The 17,526-nt window shown below is 34.3% G+C and overlaps 2 protein-coding genes across 2 annotated transcripts; one reads left to right on the forward strand and one right to left on the reverse strand.

Moving 5' to 3' along the window:
• The first annotated feature begins 2,012 nt into the window (after positions 1-2,012).
• Positions 2,013-5,782, forward strand: LOC111994815 (phosphoglucan phosphatase LSF2, chloroplastic). The gene is made up of 5 exons (XM_024026694.2): positions 2,013-2,353; positions 3,492-3,697; positions 4,024-4,194; positions 4,474-4,685; positions 5,458-5,782. The coding sequence occupies exons 1-4, from the start codon at positions 2,068-2,070 to the stop codon at positions 4,675-4,677; spliced, it is 867 nt and encodes a 288-aa protein (XP_023882462.1). The 5' UTR covers positions 2,013-2,067; the 3' UTR covers positions 4,678-4,685; positions 5,458-5,782.
• A 1,023-nt stretch (positions 5,783-6,805) lies between these two features.
• Positions 6,806-12,657, reverse strand: LOC111994816 (uncharacterized). Its single transcript, XM_065766501.1, is given in 13 exon segments — positions 6,806-7,149; positions 7,257-7,373; positions 7,664-7,744; positions 7,965-8,096; positions 9,509-9,622; positions 10,220-10,436; positions 10,887-10,906; positions 10,909-10,997; positions 11,097-11,193; positions 11,267-11,335; positions 11,446-11,571; positions 11,687-11,763; positions 12,551-12,657. Coding segments are annotated over 11 exon segments (1,077 nt in total). The 5' UTR covers positions 11,500-11,571; positions 11,687-11,763; positions 12,551-12,657; the 3' UTR covers positions 6,806-7,062.
• Positions 12,658-17,526: the final 4,869 nt, after the last annotated feature.

The raw sequence follows: 17,526 nt of genomic DNA on the forward strand, positions 1-17,526 counted from the left end.
AGCTTTACTGGAGCTCTGAACGTTGTAATCGTTGTTCACTCAATAAAACACCTCTTCAGACATTCATTCATGGAGTTATCTGAGCTTTAGTTCATGTTATTATCACTGCACGTAACCTAACCAACTGTTTTGTGCTTCATAACCAGTCCAGCTCTTTCGCCCACTCTCTACAAATTCATTGTTCTGGGTTCGTTAGACCTTTAACCCATATCCTTTGGGCTTGGGCAACAAAAACAGACCCTACAAATTTAATTAATTATAATAATATTATAATCACATGTGATTGACATTTTAAAAATTATTTCAGTCATCAATTTATATTATACTCTTCTTTTTTTTCTTTTTTCTTTTTTGATAATCGTATAACATTATACTCTAGATTGTGTATAACACATGTCAACAGGGTATTCTACACTTTTGAGTTGATGGATTGGGTTTGGGGTAGGAAGTGGGTTGGGGTTTTTTGTAGCTTTGGGTTGGGGTTTTTTGTAGCTTTGAGTTGTGCGGATTTGGTTGTTGGAGGAGAAGGGAGAGGGTTTGGTACAGCAATCTCATACAGTGAATATGCTACTGGGCTACAAATATGGCTTAAATATATGTACAGTTCTGTTGCACAATCCTCTGCTTCTCTCTTTTCCTTTTCCGAAGCCATCATCGACATCGTGATGAAGAACCAGAGTTTTGATTCTAATTTGCAATTGCGGATTTGTGAGCGCTACAATCCCACTCAAAAAATACTTCTTATTTTATACTACCTGCTTGCCGACCTAGCACGAATATGGGCTAAATTTTTAGCTTTCAAGTCCCAACAAAATAGGCCCTTTTAATTCTTACTCGTTTCACTAAAAACTAGGCCCACGGGGATGATAAGAGCTTTAGCCCAATCTAAGTTCCTGTATCTTGGAATGACCCAATCGTATACAATTGTCTTCAACGAAGATGAGCCTAAAATGAAAAACCTTGAACAAAATCTTCTTTTCTTAATATAAAAGCCTAGACTTGATTGATTGATTTATATATATATATATAAGAATAGATTAAAGGGAAATTAATGAGGTTCCCAAACTGATGCAACCTAAGTTGTACAAGAACAGCAGGCAAAATAATAAAGAAAACCTATCTAACGAACTTTTATTAAAAAACACATAATAATTCTCCTCCATATAAAAAGTATATATAGGAATAGAATTTATCCTACTCCTTTAAGGAAAAGAAATAATAAACCTACTTCTACTTGAGAAAGAGAAAACAATTTAATTATTGAAAAAAAAAATTAAAATCCTAATTCAACTAGGAAAATAATTTTAATTGAACTTGAAAAAGCAAATAAATCCTAATTCCACACGGAAAAAGAAAACAACATAAAATATTAAAATATTTTCTTCTCCCTTAACCAATTTGCATCATTATCTCCAATTTCTAGGACTAGGACTCACAAAAAAAAAGAGTAGATGGAGATAGACTCATCTCAATTACAATAGGCTCATTCCAATTACAATAGGCAGTCTATCACAAAAGAGAAATCATATGTAAACCAACGGAGCTTCAAATTGGGCTATTGACAAATTAGTTCCATCAGGTTGGCGGTTTCCAGTCAAGTGTTGAATAGCCCTAATCAGGTAATGAATGGCTAGAATCTAACCTTCATATATGTACTAGCAAGATTGTTACCGGTTCTCCCCAAAAAAATTTTAAATTAATAATATTAAATTAAAAACTAAAATAAATAATAAAGAAAGAAAGGAAATGTCTTCTTAAAAAAAAAAAAAAAAAAGTGAGAGAAAGAAAAGGAAAGTTCTCCCCAAAAAAATTTTAAATTAATAATATTAAATTAAAAACTAAAATAAATAATAAAGAAAGAAAGGAAATGTCTTCTTAAAAAAAAAAAAAAAAAAGTGAGAGAAAGAAATGGAAGATGTCACGAAAGTCTCTCATAAAATCTAGCACTAAACAAGGTCATTATAGTCAAATCATCTGAAACAAGTTGACTCCTACATAAAATCTGGCACCCCAATACAAGGTGAGAACTAAAGAGGTACAGCAGCAAGTTATAGTGGCGCGTGTAAAATGGGAAGTATCGGTAACAGTATGTTTTCTTATTCAGTCCTTAAAGCTCCTCTTGAAAACAAGAAGATATTTATGAACTCTGCATGCTATTCCTTTGTGTCCATTTCCAAGAGTAGCTCAAGCTTGAGAAAGATTAATTGCCAACTACCCGAGACTCTGAGTGGGATTCAGCAGCACAACCTCACAAGCAAAAAAGCCTCCAATTCAAAGACCAACAAAATGGAAGAGTACAACATTGCTATGAAGGGGATGATGAGGAACCCTTATGAGTATCACCATGATCTTGGTCAGCTCTCTTTTCTTCTTCTTGATAATAATTCACATTTCATTGTCGTGTAGGATTTTGGTCCACCTATATGTGTGGCTGTATAGTTATCTTATCTTCTTTCAAGTTTCAAGATATGAGATCCAGTTAACTTAACTAGTAAAATCTCTTATCATCAAATAAAGAATTTGAATTTGAAACTAGTTAGTAGAACGGATGTTATAAGTTTCAAATCATATTGTGTATATATAAAAGAAAAGGCTTTGATATTGGTAAGTTTGTTATCAGGAAATGAAAAAAATTAACGGTGGTAGTGGCATGGTGGGTTCAATTTATGGAATAGACAGACTGGTTTATGAATTTTGTTATATTGGCATACAGTAGCTATGTGTCTTCTATTAATTGTTTGGTTTTACAGCTATTAGCAAATGTTTCATTCAGGTCTTTAATAACTCAATTCGAATTGGCATTATGAGAGTCTTTTCTTTTTCCCCTTTTGCGATTTGGCCTTTATAGTTGAGCTTTAAGATAATGATACCTTTTAGGGAAGTAAATAAAAGTAATGGTGTTAATTTTCTCTTTTACTCTAGCTTCTTCTCCTCCCCCACCCTACAAAAGATAAAGGTGCTAGAAGAGCAACTTTTTTAAGTATTTGTCATGCCAGTTTGACAGGACAATATAGTTTTCTTGACCAACAAAAACAGTTTGAAAAGGTACCAATGAAAAAGTTCTGCATTGCACTATTATCATTATTTTTTTCTTCACCAAAAAAAAAAAAAAAAAAGATTCTTTTTTCCTTTTCTTTTCAGCAAAGGAATTTGACTGTTTGAACAACTTATGATGCAATCATATGCATTCATACATAGCATAATCATATATGCAGCAGCTAACATAGCCATTTTGCTGGACGTTATTGATAATATAGGTTCTGAGATCTGTTTATTTGAGTAAAAGTAGCTAATTAAAGCAATATCTCTGTCAGAATAACAGTGACAATGATTTGAGGAAAGAGAGAAAGAGAGAGGTTTGATTTATGGTATCTGGGTTTTGCCTTTGATATAAATGACCATGTGGATAACTCATTTGAATGAACATCTCAGACAGAGAAAAAAAGAGTTCCGTGTTTTTTATTCAGGTTTCCTCACTGATCAATGTGCAGGCATGAACTATACCCTGATAACTGAAAATCTGATAGTGGGCTCCCAGCCACAGAAACCTGAAGATATAGATCACCTAAAAAAGGAAGAGAATGTGGCATATATTTTGAACTTGCAGCAGGACATGGATGTTGAATATTGGGGAATTGACCTGCAGTCAATAATAAAAAGATGTAAAGAACTTGGAATCCGTCACATGAGGAGGCCTGTAAGTAAAATTTTGTTGTAGCACTACTTTTTAAATGATAATAGATACAAGTGATTTGGCATAAACTGAAGTCCTATACTGCTGAATTAAAATGATTTTCTATTATTTGTGGACCAACTAAGATGTGTTTTCTAGGCAATTGATCTAGAATCAAAACTTTGGAGAAAGATTATGCTCAAAACTCAAAATTCTTTGGGATGAATGATTTGTTAAGTTTTTTCTTTAGTATTGGTGGAAACCCATAGATAAATTGATTAATCAATCACATTGAGATCTGAGAGATCTATGGTGTTTTGAGTAATTGAGTTACTATATATGAATTGTAGGCAAAAGACTTTGATCCAGATTCATTGAGAAGCGGATTACCTAAAGCTGTTTCATCACTGGAATGGGCCATTTTTGAGGGGAAAGGAAAAGTGTATGTGCACTGCACTGCTGGATTGGGGAGGGCACCAGCTGTTGCAATCTCTTACATGTTCTGGTTTTGTGGGATGAATGTGAGTCTTTCACTCTTTTGTATATTGTCATACCTTTTTCTTGAAAAGATATGTGCGTAATCTCTATGTTCATTCCTTCACATGCTCTGGAAAATACAGCACTTTCTACATTTATAGCAACTTAGTTTTGAGGCTGAGTTGAAGTTTAAAATGTTACATGAAATTGATTTGTATTCAGAAGTATGAGTATTGAACTGAGTATAGAGATGTTTGAAAGGTTTCTTAAATAGACGATTATTAAGAAGTTACAACATTTTTTTATTTGCGGCAATGTGACAGCTGAATACAGCATATGATACACTAACTGCAAAAAGGCCTTGTGGCCCCAATAAGAGAGCAATACGTGGAGCTACTTATGATCTAGCTAAGAATGATCCATGGAAAGAGCCTTTTGAGAATCTTCCAGAATATGCATTTGAGGGTATAGCAGATTGGGAGAGGAACTTGATTCAAGACCGTGTCCGTTCCCTCCGTGGAAGTTGAGCACTTAGGTAAGTACTTCTTCTTTTAATTTTTTTATATCAGAATTCTCCTTTTAAAATTAAAATGCCTTCAGCCTAATCTGAAATTTCACAGCTGTGCTCCTAATATATTGGAGCTGGTCATTCCAAGGACTATATGTTTGAGTAATAAGCAGATGTACTTGATGTGCATGACTTCTCTTTAGTCACCTTCTAAAGAAGTGAAATATGTCTTTCTTAAAAATGTAGTTTAAGTTGCTGCGACATTTGGCCTTTGACATTCAACATGCTTACTGGATTTCCTCAAACACCTGCAAAACATATGTATGACCTAAATAAAAAGAAAAAAGAAAAAAGAGAGAGACTCATGGAATTTAATTTAATTCCATATGGGATGTCTTTCTGAACTCCCTTAACTTTTAACTTTTTTCTTGCAACCTTTTCATGTGTTCATTATTGCTACGTCTTATATTTGCCAGCAATGCCAAGATCCTTGTAGCTTAGTAGCATTTTTCTTGTCTCCTTTATGAGGAGAACCAAGGTTTGAACCCTCCTTCTCCCAATTGTTGTAGCTGTCACAAGTACGGTAAACAATGCAGTATTGTCTCTATGATGTAGTATTCTTTGCATGGATGATTGAAATGTTTTTCTACTTCTCTTAACTCGTTTGAGTTTGCTGAGTCATCATTTTACCAGAGCCAAACCAAATGAAGTTGTCATTTTCATCCAAAAAAATTAGTCGTGTGCTTGGCTTAAGTTTCCAACCATATTGATATTTTTGATACAATGTTCATGCTTACAGGTTTCCATGCCATTAGAAATTCCCGGCATCTTATCAACAATAAATAGCAAGATTATGAAACAAAGTGGGTATAGGGGCAATTTCAGGCCTACACTCAAAGCTGGAGCTTTTCAAGTATACTTTACCAACCTCTCTTAGAAAGAATTATAATCTAGCTTCAATTGTGTATGTATGATTTATGATTCAAATAATGTATTTAAGAAGCAAATAAAATTGAGCTGCCAAGATGGCACTGGGGGTTTAGCCATTGCAATAGCTTTTGACATTTGGTCATCTGACCAGTTATTTATCTATATAATCTATAAAAACCGAAGACATTTGAGTTTTTTTGGACTTCAGAAAATTTTGCCACCTCACCTTGGAGGCTTCACAATTTTCCACATCAGCGTTAATAATTTATTAATAATAACAAATCACAATTATCAATCTATCCAAACAAATCACAATTATGTACCATAGTCAAAGTGGAGTCCACCGAAGTGGGAGCCTCCTCCTTCACCTTTTTTGAAGATCAATTTTGATGGCGCCATGTTTAAGGAAAAGGGTGAGGCTGGAATAGCAGTGGTTGTACGCGATTCCCATGGGATGGTCATTGCCTCCTTGGCAGAAAAAATTCAGATCCCATCCTCATCAGATGAAGTGGAAGCTTTAGCAACTGTCCGAGCCGTTACCTTGGCAATAGACCTCAATCTACCCTCTTTCATTGTTGAGGGAGATTCAGAGGTGGTCATTTCTGCCTTAAGAACGGAAGAAGAATCTTTCTCCTCTTTTGGCCATTTAATATCCTCTATTAAGCATTATTTACATTCTTGCTCTTGTATTTCTTTTTCACATACCCGCAGATCGGGTAACTCAGTAGCTTATTCTTTAGCAAAATTTGCAAAAGATATTGTTGATTTCTATGTGTGGATGGAGGATGTTCCCCCACAAGTCAATGATGTACTTTTAGCCGATATTGGCTGATTTTCAGTTTATCAATTCAGATGATGGTTTCTCAAAAAAAAAAAAAAAGAACTAGGCTAAGCTCGACCCATACATCTATATAAGAAGCAACAACCCTCAGAAAAATTAATGTTTTAGAACTTAATAATAAGTAATGTTAAATTTTCTCTTTTTGAGCAAAATAAAATAAATAAATATATGAGTTTGGATTCATTAAATATATGTGTAACATTTAACAATTTGAGATTAAATTGCTAAAATTTAGTAGAATTATTGAGATCTATATATTTTGATTAATTCGGATTTAGAATAAGTACCCTCTCATTCTTAAGTGCACTTAAGTGGACCAAATGGATTGAAGTGCAAGAATCACTTTGCTTTTTTGTTTCCCCTTCTACTAGCCAGCTAGCAATGAGAGCATTCAATGAAGGTGTTAGATGGTGGGCATCGAGAGTGTGTACACGCATCGCGTATCTTAGTACAAATTGGCCTTTTTGTGCCAGATCATTGATGAATTAATGACCATCATTATTTCCAGTGAAAAGAAATGAAAGAAAAAAAGTGTACATCTATGAATCTGCTTGTACAACATTTCAAAAATTTAAAATTTTATATTTGTATCCTATATCCTGCAACTAATGTACATTAAAATTTTACAACATTTTAGGAAGTGGGGGAAGTTTGTAGCTTTGAAAGCTGTGCTTGACGGCGTCCTAAATGGAATGCAGTGACTATCCACAATAAGCACACCTGAGTAGTGGAAACAAAGGTGAATAAATTCTCCATAATCTCACCTTAACCAAAAAGAGTATAAGGAACAAAAAAGAAGAGAGAAGTAAAGTTAACTATACACATACAGGTAAGGCATATATTGAGACAGTTGATGTTCTCCCATCGAGAGTGCTAGAAAGTAGCTTGTACATCCCTGCAGCGGTAGCATCTCCAAGTCTTTGAACAACTACATCTATACACACCTGCAGTAGCATATACTCAGAGAGTGTATTGATGAGCTTTGCTATTAACCCTTTATGTGTGGCATCCAATTAATGTAGCATAAATCACACACTGAAACAATGTATTCCTACAACAGATGGCATGTTCTAAAGCCATGTTTTCTCTTTAGATCAAAGCCCTATCTCAACTTGAGGAACCTCTAAAACTAAATTCAGGACTTCTGAATTTACATAAACACAACCAGCTGCCAATAGTTTCTATGTGATTAAAACAAAAACAAAAATAAATTCTGGGAAAAAAAGGGTCATGCCTTTGCTTTGTATTTCTCATCCTGTGAGACAACTGTAAATAGGAGTTCTCTTCCAGGCCTGGTCACAACATAAGTAACAACCTGCACAATAATAAAGTTGGAATTTTTAAAACCTACTTAACAATCATATATTGACCTTCAACTTCAGCCATCTTTCTTCCTAAACACAACATAATTTCCCTTTAAGAATGTATATGTGGAGAGTGAAAATTAGTCAACAATAAAACCAGAGGATGACTGCAAAATGAGTAAAACATGGGTCTAAGAAGGAAAACACAACTCGCTTTTACACAAGACATACCTTTCGCAAGGTCTCAGAAACAGCAATGGCTACCCAAGTTGGCCAAATGGCAATAGCAATCAAATTTAAGAATGAAACAAAAGGAGCAGAGCAAATAGCTATAGTAACCCCAGCAATACTAAGAATGCGCCCCTGCATTTTAACAAATGAAAGCAACATAAATAACAAAAGTTAAATAGATGATGATACATTTATTTCATTAACTTGCAGGACATATATATTACTTGGAGATATTGATCCTATATCCTATTAAATTTAAAAAATGCAACGTCTGGGCACAATACATAAAACTGCAGAAAATTTATACCACTTTAAGATGATAAAGGCTCCTAGGAAAAATGTCTTTGTTTTTCCTCCAAAAAGTTACATATTTTTTCTCAAAGATGCCTTAAAACGCATGGAAACTCATTACATGTCTAGAAATAGGAACAGGAATCACAATTCCAATATATTTAACATACATTAGTACGTGTACAACTGCAGTTGACAAAATGAGTTTTGCATAAAACAATAATTAAATTGCTAAGGAAACTGATATATTGCACTTCCTAGATCTCCAAGCGATACTGCCACCTCTCAAGGTTAGAAGTCTTGATTTTGTACTAGAGTCGGTCACTATGGATTTTCAAAACTACTAACAGAAACTCAACAATACATTAAAAGCCTGAAGAATTTTAAGTCTAGAAGAATATAGGTACCATCTAGATTTACCACACCTGGGCCCCTCCAAATTCACCCAAACTAAAAATAAAAAAGACATTGAAGGATTAGGGTCATCATTCGTATGGTTGTGTACTTCGGAAGGCAATTAGACTTGGATGGGATTCTTCTCTAGATTTGGGGGGCTTGGTTTAGGTGATGGCAGAAGAATTAGGTTCTGGGAGGATGTGTGGTGCTCTGATAGGAGTGTAGCATCCTTATATCCTATGTTGTTTCAGCTAGTAGTTAGCAAAGAGGCCATGGTGTTGGATTACATTGAGATGAGAAATGGAGGAATCCAGTGGATCCCCATGTTTTTGAGATGTACTCATGATTGGGAGCTAGAAATTTTGCTCATTTTTTTCCCAAAGTCTCTATTCATTCCAGCTCCAAACAGGAGTGGAGGACAAAATGCTACGCTTATGTAATTCTAAAAAAAATAAGGGTATACAACCTGCATACTCCTTAGATTCTTCTTTTGTACATTTTTTTCTTTGTTACCTCTATAAAAAAGGATGGAGGGGTGGAGAAAGAGAGAAATTCCATTTAAGAGGTTTACAGCATATAAACATAGATTCCATTATCCATCAGCTGCCAACCCAATACTTGTCCTTTTTTCAGGCCTTAAATGAGCTATATTTTATAATGTTACTCAAAAGGCCTATTAGTTTCATTATTGAAGACAAAACCTCAAATTCGGATATAAGCATAAAACTAACCATGAGGCATGCACCCTCAGGAGGCAAAGATCTAAGTTCTTTAGACATTATTTCTCATATTCTCTGTTGTAACACCACGATATAACATCTAAATGACAGCTGAAATTCATCTTATAAATAACATACCGTCAAGGTAAGTTGTCCGGCAAGAATAAAAGCAGCAATGAAACTATTTATCTGGGCAAACAATCTTCTTCTCTCAACAGAGCTAGTAATAGTTGCAGCGATTATGCTCGCTTTCTGCAGAAGCAGAAAATGAATACAAATTCAAATTAATAATTACAAGTGCAACAGTGGTTGACAAATTAAGCACAGCAAATTCAACCCAACTGAATTCAACCAAGGTGTAGATCCCAACTGAAAATCAAGCACTAAAAACATGACTTTGGACATGGACAGGAATTTCTGTACAGACACACATCCATATCTGGTGTGGGTTGCTTGTGCATGAAAGAAGACATGTCTTCTTTTTAACAGCTTAATATAATATGTGCTAGCTATTATAATGCATTGTAATCAATACCAATACAAGAGAAAACATTAAAAAAAAAATGTACATGGAATGAGAAAAGATTTAGTCCGATCCCAAAAAGAGGACAGCAAACAAAGTTGGCTAGAAAAATATCAAATGAGTAAGCCATTTCTTATGCTTCCTTTCCCTTTCCTCATTCTTCCTAAGAATCAGAGGGAGGTAAAGATGGCAAAGGAAAAAAAAAATTGTACTTTAGCTTTTTAAGCACACAAAGAACAATTCATGTAAGTCCAAATCACACAACATATATTGAGAGGTTTATTCTAGAATCAAAGTACATTTTTTGCGACTAAGAAATATCTTACTTGGAAATAGAAGAATGAAGAGACAACTGCACTAAGCCACAGGAACAAAGACACGTACAACAAATAAGTTGAAGACAATATGAGCCGGAGTCCATCTAAGATGGTCCAAAGCTGAGGCTTTGCCATGGAACTCGGCAACTTAGGAGAAGAATTTTTGAGAGGTCGTGCAGTCTGCCGATCACCATGAACCTCATTTTGCTGATCAGGATCAGCTTCCCTAGAAATAAAAAGAAACCAAGTCAAGAAATATGAGGTTTAGCCCTTACATCCCTGATCCAACCCATGGTGCTTTCCAATAAACTATAACAGATCAGTTTGAACCTTCTTTGAGAAAGCTTTTTAAACAGTTACCCAGAAACTGAGTTGACGTTTCCAGGCATGGGTTGGGTATCAAAATCAGAAGGGCACAGAATCTTGTCATTTATATATTTATTATTCAGATTACATAAACCACATGTCAGCATATAGATTCAAGGCCGTTTAACTACATTGAGGCTAGGACTGATATGATAGGAAAATACGCAAGCCCCCCCCCCCCCCCCAAAAAAAAAAAGAAGAAGCAAATAAATGAAAGAAGAAAAGAACAAGAGAAATTATGAACACAACCTAGAGAATTTTACCATCTTTTGGTCACTTATGCAATCAAAAAATTAGAGATATAGCTGACCTGATGGGAGTTAATTCCTCAGGAAGATGGAATTATGGGATACATCCTTGTTTATCCCTTTTGATGACTGTGCAGCAAATTCCATTAGCAAAGCAGCAAATAGGAGTAGAACTGCAAGGAATCAACCATGGATTAAAACCCACAAAAAACAAGAAGGAAAGAGAGTTAAGCAAATTTACAATTTCCAAGGAGCTGAACAAGCAATCTTACATGGCCCCAACCAAGCCATTCCAGTGGCAAACAATGACCCGAAAAGCTGGCCAAGTGTGGCACCAGCACCAATGAACCCAAACAATCTTGAACCTGACTGAATACAGAACAAGTTAAATATGTATCAAAATATCAACTTGTTATCAGATATCTTGTGGCAGCAAACAGACCTCGCTGTCCATGACATCAATCACTCTTGCCCAAGTTGAAGAAATTGTTATTAGATTAAGCAGAGCAACCTTCAAAAAAGCAAAAATTCCCGTGAAGATCTAAATTTTGGAAATACTCTACAATATCTAAAAGTCAAAAAATAATAAATAGACCTTAAAAAATAAGATTAATTTCATACCCAAAGGAAGAATGCAACTCTGACTAAAATATAAAACCATCCATGGTTATCCATTCTACAGAGTATGTAGAATTAGCATCAACCTTTTGTTCCTCTTTGAAGTAGAGGATGTAGCCACTGATCCCTAGACAAGGGGGGAAAAAGAGCAAATTAGTGCAGGATGAAAACAGAATCAAATTTGGGGAGTGAGCAAGCAGCTCAATAAAAAACAATTATTTTATCATAAGATTCTAATCTTACCTTAATTTGGATAATGAATATCCAGCCGATGAGGAAAGCCATAGAATGAAGAATAAAACAAGTGATATGCTAAAAAACCTGTGTATCAAAACCAATGCCTGGAATTTCAAGAAGCAACAATTACAGGAGGATATGTGAAGAAAAATAACTAGAAACTAAAGGAAAACCAAAACAATAAAAAAAAAAAAAAAAAAAAAAAAAAAACACTACTCTTTTGGAAAAAACACTTAGTCATAGTTAGAGGATAAGGCACATGAAAAAACACACATAGGTTGACTATCTCTTTTGGAAAGCCCAAAGAAATTGACTTGGGGTAGCTAAAATCCAGCAAACTAAACAAATAAGTATAGTTAATCCTCTCAAGAAAACACAAAAATGATTATAGACATTGCAATCACCAGTTTTGCCCATTGAAACCATAACATTGCGCATTGATACAAGCATGTTCTAAAATATAGAGTTTGAACACATAGTATGCATTGTCCAATGTCCAGTACATGGCAACATAATTACTTGGATATTTTACATGCTAAAAGCAAGTCATTTAACATTGCCAAGCTAATATTTATTAAGTACACCACATATCATAGTCCTCTTCATCAAAATCATCATTTACCTCAGCATTGTCATTGTACATCTCATACACATTCACCCACATCACATAAGCTAACTAAAAACATACACAGAACCCAATTCATCACCCCCATCTTCTATTTTGCATTCATTTTCCTTTCCTTACATTAATTCTTAAAATTTATCACAAAAACATAAGTGGGCCAATCATAAAACCAATCCAAGAAACTCATACACATGAATATATGTATATATACACACTAATTAAATGGTGGGTTCAATTCATGCATACCTTGCCTTTGGAAAGATTAGGCAAAGAGAAAAAGAAAGTGGAAAGAGGAGCAGCAATCAAAGTAAGCACCAAGGAACCCACAAAGAGACCCGGCAGGTTTGATATGCCCAATGAGATTGCACCATCATCACGCAAAGGAAGCACCACGAAGTAGGCGCTCAAGATCTAAAGCTCAAAAAATAACAAAGACCCAATTGAGTGAAAATTGAGAATAATATATATATAATATGTGATAAAGGTGAATGAATGAATCAGAGTGGTGTGAGATGGGAGGGGGTGGCTTACGAAGAAGAAGCAAGAGGAGGAGTGGAGCAATATGGAGGTCTCGTGAGGGTGCACTGTAATGAATATGGAGAGGATCGCATCTAAGCGGGGCCTGCGTATCATGTTCATCGTGTTTGGTTGTCGCCGTAAAGACAATAATGGAGGAACTTTGGGAGTTTTATTGAACATTTACAATTACTCCAGCTCCATGGTCAAAGGACTCGGAGCAGACTTGACTTCGTATAATATAAGTGCCGTTTGGTTTGTGTTTTCAAACAACATTTTTTTAGTTTTTAAACAACATTTTACGCATTTTAACATACTTTTTCACCCATACGTATTTTAAAAAACTACAACAACAATTTTCAAACTACTCTTCCAAACACCCCCATAGCCTTTGTCCCTACCATTTCTTTTTTTCTTTTTTCTTTTTCCCAGTAACGTTACAAATATAATGTTTTCTCACTTTTATTTTTTGGAAAAACATCTATTATAATAATAATAATAATAATAATAATAATAAGTCAAGCCGATAGAAACTCATATTATAATTTCAAATTAGAAACCATTTCTTTTTTTCTTTTTTCTTTTTCCCAGTAACGTTACAAATATAATGTTTTCTCACTTTTATTTTTTGGAAAAACATCTATTATAATAATAATAATAATAATAATAATAATAAGTCAAGCCGATAGAAACTCATATTATAATTTCAAATTAGAATTTTAATTTTTATGCCATGTGTTAAATTATTTATTCTTAAAGAGTTTTATTTCTTAATTTTAGAATCAAATGTAGAACCACATCATAAATATTCATCCAAATGAGTTATTAAATACAAAAATCAAAGAGTTTAGAATAAATGAATTGTAAAAAAAAAAATACTTCACAATAATTAAAAAATAAAATATGAACAATATACATTTTATACCTAATAATATCTTTACAAATTTTTTTAAAGATTTAACAAATTTATATATATAATAATAGGTAAAATTGAGAGAAAATCTAATTAAATTTTAAATTAGAATTCAATTAGAGTCTAATTTTGCGTCATGAGTCCCATCTAATCTAAGTTTTTAAATTTTTGTGCTAAGTGAGTTAATTCAATGTAAAAATTAAATTTCAATTAAAGTTTAATTTTGCGACATGTGCCCCATCTAATCTAAATTTTTTAATTTTTGTACCAAATGAGTTAATTTAGTGTAAAAAATGAGGAGTCCAATATAAGTAAACCATAAAAAAACATAATTTTTGAATGATTTTATATTTATGAATCTTCTTTTCTTTTTGTAAAACTAAAAAAAATTCAAGTTTATAAGTCATCTATATATATATATATATATATGGATAAGTACACCTAAGAGAAAATCTAATTAGATTTTAAATTGGAATTCAATTAGAGTTTAATTTTGCGCCACGTGACCCATCTAATCTAAGTTTTTAAATTTTTGTGTTAAGTGAGTTAATTCAATGTAAAAATTAAATTTCAATTAAAGTTTAATTTTGCAACATGTGACCCATCTAATTTAAGTTTTTTAATTTTTGTACCAAATGAATTAATTTAGTGTAAAAACGAGGAGTCCAATATAAGTAAATCATAAAAAATATAATTTTTGAATGATTTTATATTTATGAGTCTTTTTTTTTTTTTTTGTAGAACTAAAAACAATTCAAGTTTATAAGTCATTTATGTGTGTGTGTGTGTGTGTGTGTGTGTGTGTGTGTGTGTAACCTAAGAGAAAATTCAATTAGATTTTACATTGGAATTCAATTAGAGTTTAATTTTGCGGCACAGTCCAATTTAATCGAAAATTTTAAAATTTTGAACTAAGTTAGTTAGTTCAGTGTAAAAATAGGATATCAATTAGAGTTTAATTTTACGAAACCTATTCCATCAAATCAAAATTTTTAAATTTTGTGCCAAATGAGTTAATTTAGAGTAAAAAACCACGAGTCCAATATAAATAAATCATAAAAAAACATAATTATATGTCTAACACTATATAAAAAATTAGAGGAAGAGAGAGTTTAAATGATTTTATATTTATGAGCATTTTTTTTATAACTAAAAACAACTCATTTGGCACAAAATTTATATATATATATATATATATATATATAATAGGTAAAATTTAGAGAAAATCCAATTTTTTGCGTCATGTGTCCTAAATTATTTATTTTTAGAGAGAGTTTTATTTCTTAATTTTGGAATCAAATTTGGGACCATATCATAAATATCTATTCAAGTGAGTTATTGTGTACAAAAATCAAAGAGTCTAGAATTAATGAACATAAAAATATTTTTTAAAAATAGACAATTTATATTTAAATTATATATGTAAGATTATTATTATATGCATCTTAATGTGTATCTTTTATGCATATCCATGCATATGCATGGAGTTACAAACTAGTATATAATAATAGGTAAAGTTGAGAGAAACTCAAATTAGAATTCCAAATTAGAGTTTCAATTTTGTGTCATGTGTCATAAATTATTTATTCTTAAAGAGTTTTATTTCTTAATTTTAGAATCAAATGTGGGACAACATCATAAATATTCATCAAAATGAGTTATTAAGTACAAAGATCAAAGAGTTTAGAATAAATGAATTGTAAAAAAACAAAAAATGTGCTTCACGATAATTTAAAAAAAAAAAAAAAAACATGAACAATTTACATTTTATACCTAATAATATCCTTACAATTTTTTAAAAGAGTTAACAAAATATAAAAATGACTATTAATAGTGTAAGGACTCAATTTGAATTGAGTGTTGGGTTTTCAGCCCAACAAGCCCGAACAATACATTTATAGAGAGTGGGCTGACAGGCTTAGGTGCTGGCCGTTGATCACCATGCCCAAACTTATTTTTAAAAATGGCTAAGTGTTTTCTTACAAATGAGGGAATGCTCCTCGGCTTGTGGCCGAGGAGGCCTCTTTTTCTCCCCCCCTCTTTTTTGGCTTTACTAGCTCTTCTTTTATAGTTTTTATCTTCCTATCTTTTGCTTCCATCTGTTGATTGTCTATTCGCCTTCTCTCTGGTCGTCCATCCCATCAGAGGCTTTATCGATACTCAAGTGGCTCACTCTGACCAACGTTATCCTGCCAAGGGGTTACCTCTCCATTAATGCGGCCAGGAGGGTTAGTTGAGTGCATTAAATGCGAGAGTGACAGCTTACTTTGGGGTTAGCCACTCCCTGAAATCACTCTTGTCGGCCGAGGACAAGGTATCCTCGGCGTGGATTCAAGAGAATAGGCTTCCCCCCTTCTCCTCAGAAATAGCTTGCGCTCCTCGGCATGGGCCTTGGGCCTGCTATATGATGGACCGAGGCTATCAGGCCCACGGACCCCACAATAGCCCCTCAAAACTCTGCTGCACGTTCCCTCGAACGGGGAGGAGGGTTTTGATGCATGCGGATCCACTGGACGAATGGCCTCACTTTAGTTTATACTGATGCTGGCGGCTTCTTGACTGCCCGATGCGCGTTCTTAGCGTTTCGAGAATTAATGGGTGCCCACATTAAATTTTTGACGGCACCACGTTCCCACTTTCAACGGCATGATCTCCTGCCTTTATGAGAAAGCGGTTTCATTTGGGGAAAATTAAGGGAGAGTATAAATACCTGTTTGACTTGCCTGGTTTCATCATTTTCGCGATTATCATTATTGATGCATATAGTTTGAACTTGGTTCGACTGGCACATTAGCTGAAGAGTATCGTCATACCTCTGTAAGTTTTCTTTTTCTAGTGACCCCAAATTTCCTTGATTTCACTCTTCTTTTTCTTTTTTAGAGCCTTTAGTTATCTTTGGGGAATGGGTAAGTTTAAGGAGTTGGTTGAGTCCGAGGAAATGATGAACAAATTCATTGTCGACTATGGAATACCCGGTAATGTGAACTTGAAATACTGCGAAGAAGGAGAGTGGTACCTTAAGAGGAGAGAGGGTGAGGTCGTAATTTCAATAGTTGCTTTTGTAGAAGGAGGGATGAGAATCCCTATGAGGCCGGTGACCCTCAATTACCTCAGGCATTTCCGCCTGTCCCCCACTCAGTGTGCTGTGAATGTGTTTAGGATACTAGGGTGTGTAGATACCCTGAATGAGAAAATGGGGCTGAGACTGACTCACCATGATGTGAATTGGTGTTATAACCTTCATCACCTGAGGGGTAAGACGTATTATATGAAGACAAGGGACGATAGGGTTCGTCTTATCCAGTGTCTTCCTGACTCCAATAAGGGGTTGAACCAAGATTTCCTCATAGTGTCGAGAGAATGGCACGACGGCTTTCATTGCCCAACCGTAGAGGGGAAGCCAGGTAGGGCGTCCGAAGTACAAGATAATTTAGGTTTCAGTGCCTTTGCGTTTTATACCTATATACTCAACTTGGTTGACTAATCATAAGAATTTCACTTTTCTTTTCACAGATCCACACGCCTTTGCACGTCACTTCCACCTGGTCAACAAAGCGGATTTGGAGACCGTTCTTAGGTCGGAACTTTTCTTGAACGAATCTGACAACCAAGTCAGAGCTGCTCATAAAATCCTCGGGTGTGACCCAGCTCAAACGTCATTCCCTGTTCCGCAGCACGTAATTAGAGCTCGTGATCCTCGGCTTACACAGATTACCGTGGTGGAAAGCGGTTTCTCTTTTACTGGGGGTCTTACATACCTGAAGGTATTCCGCTATCAGGTCCTATACAAAGC

This window comes from Quercus suber, unplaced genomic scaffold (genome assembly GCF_002906115.3).
Source record: "Quercus suber isolate HL8 unplaced genomic scaffold, Cork oak 2.0 scaffold_711, whole genome shotgun sequence".
Classification (NCBI taxonomy): domain Eukaryota; kingdom Viridiplantae; phylum Streptophyta; class Magnoliopsida; order Fagales; family Fagaceae; genus Quercus; species Quercus suber.